The sequence below is a fragment of the Hemitrygon akajei genome, chromosome 8 (assembly GCF_048418815.1).
Source record: "Hemitrygon akajei chromosome 8, sHemAka1.3, whole genome shotgun sequence".
NCBI classification, from domain to species: Eukaryota; Metazoa; Chordata; class Chondrichthyes; order Myliobatiformes; family Dasyatidae; genus Hemitrygon; species Hemitrygon akajei.
The window spans coordinates 36,785,937-36,796,403 of NC_133131.1; the positions used below are offsets into that span (position 1 = coordinate 36,785,937).

The 10,467-nt window shown below is 41.2% G+C and overlaps 1 protein-coding gene across 3 annotated transcripts in view; it reads right to left on the bottom strand.

The window, feature by feature from the left end:
- Positions 1–4,434, bottom strand: part of LOC140731800 (BICD family-like cargo adapter 1) — a 42,622-nt gene extending 38,188 nt beyond the window's left edge. Inside the window, exons 1-2 of one of the 3 annotated variants that reach the window (XM_073053615.1) lie at positions 4,130–4,434; positions 3,624–3,879 (exon numbers count right to left, since the gene is read on the bottom strand). In XM_073053615.1, coding sequence (XP_072909716.1) covers positions 3,624–3,842 — 219 coding nt within the window. In that variant the 5' untranslated portion in view covers positions 3,843–3,879; positions 4,130–4,434. Of the gene's footprint in view, positions 1–1,583; positions 1,641–3,623 lie in introns of those variants that run through there. The other 2 variants (XM_073053614.1, XM_073053616.1) reach the window with 2 other exon arrangements.
- Positions 4,435–10,467: the final 6,033 nt, after the last annotated feature.

A 10,467-nucleotide genomic window follows, 5' to 3' on the forward strand; every position in this document is an offset into this window, starting at 1 on the left:
ATCAGGTTTAGTTCAGTACCCTGAATGGGTCAATTGAGGACATCAATTTTCATTGATGGTTGGTCTGGTAGCTTTATTTGGGTTATTGTCATGCTGAAAGATTAACTGCATCCCCTGTTTTCTGGCAGAGAATAGCAGGTTTTTATCTAGGATTTCTCTGTATTTAGCAGCATTCATCTTCCCATCAATCCTGACCAGATTTCCAGTTCCTGCTGCTGAAAAGCATCCCAGAAGCATGATGCTACCCCCACCATAATTTACAGTAGGGATAGTGTTACCTGGCTGAAGAGCAATATTAAATTTACACCACATGTACAACTTAGTGTTGAGGCCAACTGTTCAACTTCAGTCTCATTCAATCATAAGGCCTTCTTCCACATCTTTAAAGCATCTTCTAAGTGACACTTTGCAATGTCTTCGTGGGCAAGAATATGCTTTTTATTTAAGCCAGTGCTTACAACTTGCCATTCTTCCATAAATACACTTTCTGTGCAAGGCCTTAGAGATTGTGGAGCCAAGTACTTCATCTTCGATTGCAGTCATTGACCTCTGCAGCTCACTCAGAGTGACTGTTGGCATTACAGTAGCCTCTCTTACAAGTGCCATTCTTTTCCAGTCATTAAGTTTAGAGGGGCAGCCTGACCAAGGCAGTGTGGCTATGGTTTCATAATGTTTCCACTTTTTCATGATGAACTGCTCTGAGATCCAAGGTATGTTCAGTGCCTTAGAGATGAACTTGTACACTTCCCCACATTTGTGCTTCTCTATTACCATTTCCCTTACATATATATATATAATATAATTTTGAAATCTATGTTAATATAATTGTGAAATAACCAGTCATTAATTATATGCTAATGAATATAATCCGTAAATTGTCTAAATAATAAACATACCACAACCTTTGAAACATTTTAGCGTTAACGTATTTACATTGTCAATGTTTTCAAGTTACAACACTGTTATAAATTGTAACAATAAACACAGAATGGAAGTCAATAGCTCACTGCTAATAAACTTTTGGCCTGCTGAACGGCAACTCCATCTTTGCTTTTGCCATTGTGCCTTTCAGTTATTTTGACTGCCTGGCATTGTTTACTTGTGGTGTGAGTTGTGCTTTGTGTTTGTTTGATCTGTATATTGCAAAAAAAAGGCATTTAAAGTTTCCTGCTTACAGCAATGGTTGGTCCATGCAGCTGTAAAAAAAATAGCGGGAACATTTTAAGAAATTCCTCTGATCTATTTGATAGCTTTATTCTTTAACATCTCAGACCTAGTACACATCTCTTCCACCACAATGTCTGAATAAAGAGATGTTTTCTTTTTCACATCAAGGATTTTCTTATATTCAAAAGATATTAAATTATTTCAAATAAAATTAAATGCTACTCATACACATTTCCTCTCTCAAATTCCTATACACAGAATATGTATATACTATATGTAAAGTATATATCTGCTCAATAGCTCATATTCCACTCAACTCTAACATCCAGCTTTTTCTTTTCTAACCTGATACATTTCCATATATTCTTGTCAACATCCTGCTCTTATTTCTTCCAAGTCCCAATACACTTACTTACACGTCTTCGTTCTTCCCTGCATCTTGTGGCACAATCAGGATTTATTACATGTCAAACATTTTTTTTGGCTAGGAGGTCAAGGTCACATTGTCCTTGCAATTCTTTCCTTTTATATTATAAGATTTCCAGCCAAGTTTTTTTTTTTACATTTTAACTCATTTTCTAATTGGTTCTTTCCAAAGTTGGTAATCGTTTCATGGACTTTAGCATTTTGCTGGATTTTTCATTAAAAAAAGGGGTTAAAAATAAACCCAATAAAGCACTGGTGTAAGTTTTATCAACACACCAACAGTTCAATGGACAGGACTCTGTTTAATGAATTATTGTTTCAAACTTTAGTGGACATAGATCATAAATCTATTTAAATTGTGTCTGAAATGAAATTCCAAGGGAATAAATTGACTTATTATCTGTCCCTAAATTGGTAGCACTCCGGTCTTTGGCTCAGAAGGTTGTGGATTTATTTCACTCCAGAACCCTAGTGTAAAAACTCTAGATTAACACATCAGATATAGCAATAAATGACAGTTTTTCCCAGATCTTAAACTACTTCCTTGCTCTTTAGGAAGTATTACTAAAAATAAAATCCAAGGCACTTCCTTGAAGAATGGGGGATTTATTTTCCTGGTGCTCCAGCCAATACTTTACGTTTACAACAGATGACAATATGATGATCATGTTTCCATTTGTATGACCTTGCTGGGGACACACTGACTGCTTCCTAGTTACAACATTTGTTCCATGTGGAGTGTAAAATTTTCTTCTTTGTACGCAAGCCTTCCCCCCCCCCCACTAAACTAAAGACTCCATGAAATTAAAAGTTCATTTTCCTACTCCATGGGGTTAGATGACAGAACATTTTGCATTGTTTCTCCATTCATGCTACATAGATTAGACAAGTTGTCAGGAGCTGAATCAAATCCTCTCACTGTACAATAGCCACAAGCCGACATTCTCATTAGGAACTGTAGGAGAACCATAAGAGCATAAGGGGAGATTTGTACAAAATTATGAGGGGTACAGATAGGGTAAATGCAAGCAGGCTTTTTCCCACTGAGGCTGGGTGAGAAAAGAACTAGAGGTCTTGGATTAAGGGTGAAAGGTGAAACGTTTAAGGGGACTTTCTTCACTTAGAGGGCGATGAGAGTGTGGAATGAGCTACCAGAAAAAGTGGTGGATGAGGGTTTGATTTGAACATTTAAGAGAAATTTGGATAGGTACATGGATGGGAGTGGTATGGGAGGCTGTGTTCCAGGTGTAGTTCGATAGGACTAGGCAGAAAAACAATTCAGCATGGACTAGATGGGCCAAAGGGCCCGTTTCAGTGCTGTCACGTTCTATATTCTAACCACCAAATGGGCACCTATCCAGATCAAATTTGATTAACTCTTATCTGATCAGTCAAAGGTATGTGGACTCAGCATCTGCAACGAGTATTTAGTGGTTTAAGGAACACTCCATCATGGGAACAACGTTACCCATTAGGTCTAATCATGCACCTTTAAAGTTACACCACCAGTTCCTTTATCAATCAGTATATTCCATTGGTCCATGTCGCAACGAGTCCAAACAATGAACCTGTCCCAAGCCTCCTCCAGGGATCGGTCAATCAGCAAATCTCCGGGATGGAGTCAGCTGAAGTATTAATCTTCAAGGTTTGGAAGAGATTGAATCGCATAGGTTATGGTCATAAACACGAGAAAGTCTGCAGGTGCTGGAAATCCAAAGCGACACACACAAAGTGCTGGAGGAACTCAGTAAGTCAGGCAACATCTGTGGAAATGAATAAACGGTCGACGCTTCGGGCTGAGACCCTTCCTCCGGACCTCCAGTTGTAGTCTCAATCAGTATGTGAGGCGTCTGTGGGTAACCTGACCGCAGGGTCACTCTTGTGGACTGGCGGGACTAACGTGAGATATCACATAAACTCTGATGCGTGTTCGATACTAAAGACTAGCGATTTTTAAAAAAAAAAACCCTTTTGAAGTTAGGTTCAATGATATCTAAAATAAGTTCACACGCAAGCGCGTGGCCACTCACCTCTAGTTTCTGGCTGTATTCTTCCTCTAACCTGTCGTTTTCCCTCTTCAGATCCTGGATTTCAGTGAGCAGTGTCTTCCCCAGCTCAGCAGCCACTTGAGCATCTTTCTCTCTCTCCCTGAGGAGAGAGAGCAGGTCGGCGGGGTCCACGAGATCGGAAACTTCCTTGACACGGTCGCGGGCGAATGGGAAGAGATCCTCCTCCAAAGGCGATTTCATCTCCAGAGCCCCCGAAAGCGGTCACGGGTTCCGAGTCCTGGAAAGTGGATCCAACCAAATGTTAGCCTGAAGTTTGCAGTGAGACGGGAGCTGTTGGTCCGGTCTGTCCCAGTTCTGGGATGTGCTGGGCTTTGATTTTACTTTAATATATAGCTTAACGCCGATGGAAATGAGCGTCAGTGGAGCAGCGTCTTTCCCCACAGGAGACAGATGGTGGTATGAGAGAGGGAGGGGAAAGGAAAGATAAGATCAGGGCTGGAGATATATCCGATGTTCAGACTCCGCACCTTTCAATGGGAGTTCCGCGTTCCTCACTGAGAGGCTGATCGCTTCGGGACTCGGAAACACACAGAAGGCGCTCGGCACCTGCAAGGACGCACGGTTCCGATGAAACTGACGCCCAGAGAGCGTCCGAGATGAAGTGACGGAGTCCCAGAGCTGCGAATTAGTGGCACCCCGCCTTCAATTAGTCGTCAAATCTCCGCACAGCGTGAAAGCAACTGGGGCAGTTCAAAGCCCCAAGCCTGTCTGGTCGCTCTGCCCGGTCCGAAATACTCTGACCGAGTGTCAGATATTAATGTTAATCGCTGCACGGTCGTTTAGTTTGTCAACACTTTTGTTCTTTGGACATTGAACCAAGAATACAGGTTGTTGTTATTGTCTCTTGACTTAAGTTTGTGGAAAGCTCTGCTACTCCCAACACATCCCAGAACAATGCACAAACGCTATCCACGGTGCAACGCACAGAAAATGCTCGAGGAACTCAGCAAGTCGGGAAGCATCTATGGAAGAAAATAGACAGTCAACATTTCAGACCCACAGCCCTGAAGGTCCACTGTTTATTTCCCTTCATAGCTGCAGTCTGACTTGCTGAGTTCCTTCAACATTTTGCGGGTGTTGTCAAGATCTCTAGCATTTGCGGAATCTCTTGTGTCTCCTATTCTGCAGCATCTTCGTTGCCCTGCACGAGTTCTACATCTCCCTCATATTACAAACCAATTCCAACCATTGTCCTAGAGTCAAACTGGCCCTTCGGCCCAGCTACCCTAGCCCTTGTGTTGCCCAAGGAGCTAGTCCCATTGCCTGTGGTTGGTCCATAGCTCTCTAAGTCTCTCCTCTATCTATACGCTTATCTAGATGGCTTTAAAATGCTGCCAGTGACACTGCATTAACCACGATTTCTGGTGGCTCATCACAAATGCATAACACCCTTGGCATGAAGTTGTCCCTGATATCCCTTGTAAAATCTCTTGCCTCTGATCTTAAACCTATGTCCTCTCATTTTTATAACACCCTCACTGTGAAAAAGACTATGTGCTTTTACTTATGATTTACCTATATACCCCTATCAGGTCATCCCTCAATCTCCTACATTCTCGGGAATAAAGTCCCAATCTTTGCAGCCTTTTCTCATTACTCAGGCCCCCAGGACCAGGAAAATTCCTGATAAATCTTTTCTACACTCTTTTTAGTTTAATAACCAATGTCTTCTTGCTGCACCGTAACTTTCCAATTCCTAAACTGAATGCCCTGACTGATGCAGGCTTGGTCGCCAAATGTCTTCTTTATCACTCTATCTAATTATGACACTGCATTCAGTGAACTATACAGCAGTACTCCCATATCTTACTGTTCTATTACCCACCCCAAGGCCCTACCATTCACTGTACAAGTCCTATTCTAGTTTGATCTCCCAAAACACAGTACCTCACAATTATTTGGATTGAAAACCATTTTTTCAATCCTTTGCCCACATACCTGCAACATAGTTCATAAGACATAGGAGCAGAATTAGGTTGTTCAGCCCATCGAGTCTGCTCCACCATTTGATCATAACTGATTTAAAATCCCTCTCAACCATATTCTCCTGCCTTCTCTCCATAATCTTTGCTGTCCTTATTAATCAAGATCCAATCAAGTTCTGATTTATACGCAAAGACCTGGTCTTCACAGCTGTCTATGGCAATGAATTTCACAGATTCACCTCTCTCAGGCTAAATAAATTCCTCCTCAACTCTGTTCTAAATGGACGTCCTTGTATTCTGAGGCTGTGTCCTCTAGTCCTGGACACCCCCTCTATTGGAAACATCTTCCCCACATCCAGTCTAGGTCTTTCAATATTCCATTGGTTTCAATGAGATCATCCCTGCCCCCCACCCCAGTTCTTCTAAACTCCAATGAGTAGAGGCCCAGAGCCATCAAACTCTTCCCATATGTTAACCCCTCAATTCCCAGGATAATTCTTGTGAGCCTTCTCTGGACCATCATTAATGCCAGCACATCCTTTCTTCGATAAGGGGCCTAAAACTGCTCACAATATTCCAACTGCAGTCTGACCAGTTCCTTATATAGCTGCAGCATCACATCCTTACTTTTATATTCTACAGTCCAATCAAAATGAATGCCAACATTGCATTTAACTTCCTTGCTAACAACCCAACCTGCAAGTTAACCTTTAGGGAACCTTGCGTGAAGATTCCCAAGTCCTTTTGCACCTCAATTTCTGAATTTACTCCCCATTTAGAAAACAGTCCACATCTTTATTCCTTCTACCAAAGTGCATGATCATACACTTACCTACACTGTATTCCATCTCCCACTTCTTTACCATTTTTCAAATCTGTCCAAGGCCTTCTGCAGACTCCCTGCTTCCTCAACACTATCTGCCCCTCCACCTATCTTTGGATCATCTGTAAACTTGGCCACAAAGCCATCAATTCTGTAATCCAGATCATTGATATATAACATGTAAAGAAGTGGTCCCAATGCTGGCCCCTGCAGAACACCACCAGTCACTGGCAGCCAAGCAGAAAAGGCCCCCTTTATTCCCACTCGTTGCCTTCTGCCAGTCAGCCAATTTTTTATCATGCTAGTATCTTTTCTGCAATACCTTGGACTCTTGTTTTGTGGCTTCATGTGCAGTACTTTGTCAACAGCCTTTGAAAATTCAAGTAAACAACATCCACTGACCCTCCATTGTTTATCCTGCCTATCGTTACCTCAAAGAATTCCAAAAGATTTGTCGTGCAAGTTTCCCCCTTAAGGAAACCATGCTGACTTCAGCCTATTTTATCATGTGCCTCCAAATAAGCTGAAAACTTGTCCTTAATAATGGACTCTAACATCTTACCAATCACTTAAGACAGATTAACTGCCCTATGATATCCTGCCTTTAGCCTACCTCCACATCAATTACTTTCACAGCGTTGATATTTTCCCTGGCTGGATGTAGTCACAGTCTCAAATACAGGGATAAGAAATATCCTCAGGTACTAGGCAGTGATTATTACAAATTCTCTCCACAGAAAGTTTAGTCACTTAGTTTATTTAAGATAGAGATTGGTAGATTTTTACATATTAAGAAAATCCAGGGATATGGGTTTACTGCAGGGAAGTTTCACCAAAGAGTTGGCCTTGACTTTACTGAACAGCAGCTTGGGCATGAGTCATAAAGCATGGTACTAGGCCCTTGGCCCATGCCAACCAAGATGCCCATCTAAGTTAGTCCCATGTACTTGAGTTTAGCTCATATCTTTCTTATCTATGTAGCCATGCAGGTGGCTCTTAATATTATAACTTTTACCTGCCTCAACCAATTCCTCTGGCAGTTTGTTCCACATATGTACCACCTTCCAAGTGAAAAAGATGCCTCTCAAGTACCTTTAAAAGTTTCCTCACTCACCTTTAATCCCTCCCCTCTAGACCTGGGTTCTCTTTCCCCGAGAAAACAGCTGAGTGTATTCACTCTACTGTGCCTCTCCTGATTTTACTTACCTCTGTAAGCTCACCTCCCCCCCCCCACCCCCCAGTCTCCTGAATTTCAACAAATGAAGTCCTCGCCCACCAACCTATCCCTATAACTTAAACCCTTGGGTCCTGGCAACATTCCTGTAAATCTTCTTTGCACTCTTTCCCAGCTTGAGGCCTAATGCTCTATTCTTCTATTGCTTATGTTCCTTTGAGGTGGGAATATCTGAGGAATTATTGAAGGCTAATTTGAACTTTCACTGTTGTAATCTGGTTTCTTTGTTTTACTTGTTCATTTGAAGAAACATCCTTTGTTTCTGACTTGTTGATGCTAATTAAAACTATAACTTGGTCATATAGAGTTCATTCATGTCATATCAGACTATTAAAATTAGAATATAATCTTTTCCAGTTTCAAGTAGCTCTCTCTAAGGTTAACCAACTCATCAAGAGTCAAATTGGCCAGTGAGTCAAATAGAACTGTTGTTCTGATATATCTTCAATTTTAACATTCCAGGTTAAAGTTGTTCAAAATTTTTGAGGAGGAAACAACCTAATTTAAATAGTCAACTCTGTCAGTGTACACTCAGGAAACACAATCATAAAGTATGGAGAACAACATCCCTGCCTATATTTGGGATCTCAGTCAGCAGATTCACACATGGTGCAAGCCAAATCCCATGTGGACAAGTAGCAATGAGTCAAGCTAAAGGTATACACAATGCTGTGACTCATTCACGGAAGAATGAATAATATTCTATAGTTTCAATAGTTATTAAAAGCAGGAGCAGGGCTCTTGGCTAACAACTACACATCAATAATACTTTTGGCCAAATATCTTGGACGGCAAAAAGAAAATATGATCATTAAGATCTCTCCAGGAGAAGTGGAGATGAAGACTAAATGGGATTTTGGAACTCGTATACTGGAAACTGCCTGCATCTTGCCATCTCAACTTCTCTGAGGCCTCCGTCACTCAGAGTTGATGATGGATATTGTGTCCTAGCTGTCTAGATATGCAAGGCTGGGCAGTACAAAATGGAGAGCAAGCTGTTGCCCATGTAGCAACCTCCCCCTCTCCACACAACTGATAAACACGAAAGGATTAACAGAGACCAATACAGTTTGGTACCAGCTTCATCACAGGAATTGCCAGTCTACATTGAACTCAATGTAGCACTGCCTTAGGGACCCCAGCTCCAGATTTTTCCCTTGGGGTTTACTCCTGAAGCCCTCCTCATGAGTGGTATACCCACAAGATACCGGAGGTTTGAGATCAAAGTTTTCCTTCTCAATGAGCATGGCCGACGAGCCCAATCTGCCCGAAGCAACTGGTTTTAAGGCACCAGTAACCTGCCTTTGCCCCTTCCCCTGTCTGTAGAAATGGTTCCACCAGGCTTAGGTGCTAAGCCTCATGTGAAGGCCAGGAGCTGGACTTGGTTGTCAGAGGCTACTTGAGGTGTACACCATTGGGAGCGTTCAATTGGGAGCTTGTCCTCATTACCATCTCTGGCTATAACAAACTTAAGAAACCATTCAATAGGTAGTAGGAGCTTATTCCCATTGCCACCTCTGCTATAACAACCTTAAGGAACCATCTCAACTTAAGTTACTTATATTACAGTATTTTAAATGAATACTTATATTGTATTTAACAAAAAGATTTATTACACAATTCTACCTTGTGAAGAAGCTATGCAATTTCCTATAAAGGTGTGTGGCTTTCTAGATGCATGCCTGCTGTCATTTGTGTTTTGTGAATGAATAGGTATGTGCCCTGGACAGCACAACTAGTGCACATTATTCTCTGGTGCTGCCACATTAATCTAAGCACTTAAAGTAACTGCAGTTATTTACTCATCTCTGCCATCAACTTTTTGTGGAACTATGCTTTTTACTCTTGTTACATCAAAGAAGATTAGGATGCTAATATTCTTTCATATGAGATATTCATAAAGTATGGGTAGCACCAGTAATGATTTAAAAATCATAATAGCACTATCTAACCTGGTCCCAACATATCGGTGTAGCGACAAAGGCAGCAAGACAGCGGCTATATTTCATTAGGAGTTTGAGGAGATTTGGTTTGACACCTACAACACTCAAAAACATCTACAGGTGTATTGTGGAGAGCATGAGAGCATTCTGACTGGCTACTTCACAGGAGTGAAAGAGGCTACAGAAAGTTACAAAATCAGTCAGCTCCACCATGGGTACTACATAATATCCAAGACACCTTCAAGGAGCAGTGCCTCAGAAAGACAGTGTCCATTATTAAGGACCCCACCACCCAGGGCATGCCCTCTTCTCATTGTTACCATCGGGAAGGAGGTACAGAAGCCTGAAGGCACACTGTTTACTGTGATTCAGGAACAGCTTCTTCCCCTCTGCCATCTGATTCCTAAATGGACATTGATCCCATGAACACTACCTCACCTTTCTTTTATTATTTCTGTCTTGCACTACTATTTTTAATTTAACTATTTACTATACGTATATACTGAATATACTTACTGTAATTCAATCATTTTTCTATATTTATCATTGTTCTGCTGCCACTAGGTAAATAGCGAACTTCATGACACGTGCCAGTGATGTCAACCTGCTTCTGATTTTGGAAATGAATGAATGATTGAGTTACAGGGTGAAGCAAATACTTATTTGATCAGAAGTAATCATTAATTGAAGAACTATTGTGTTTTTTGGTGTTTACTACATACCACCAAATGACAGGAAGGAGATCATTAATCTTTATTAAGAAGTAACATAGGATCAGAAGATGTAGAGTTCTTAACCAGAGTTAAGAAATGGAATAGGTAAAAAGCTACTGATGAAAGTTAAATGCAGAATAACAAATTGTAGCTAGTTTATTGGGTCA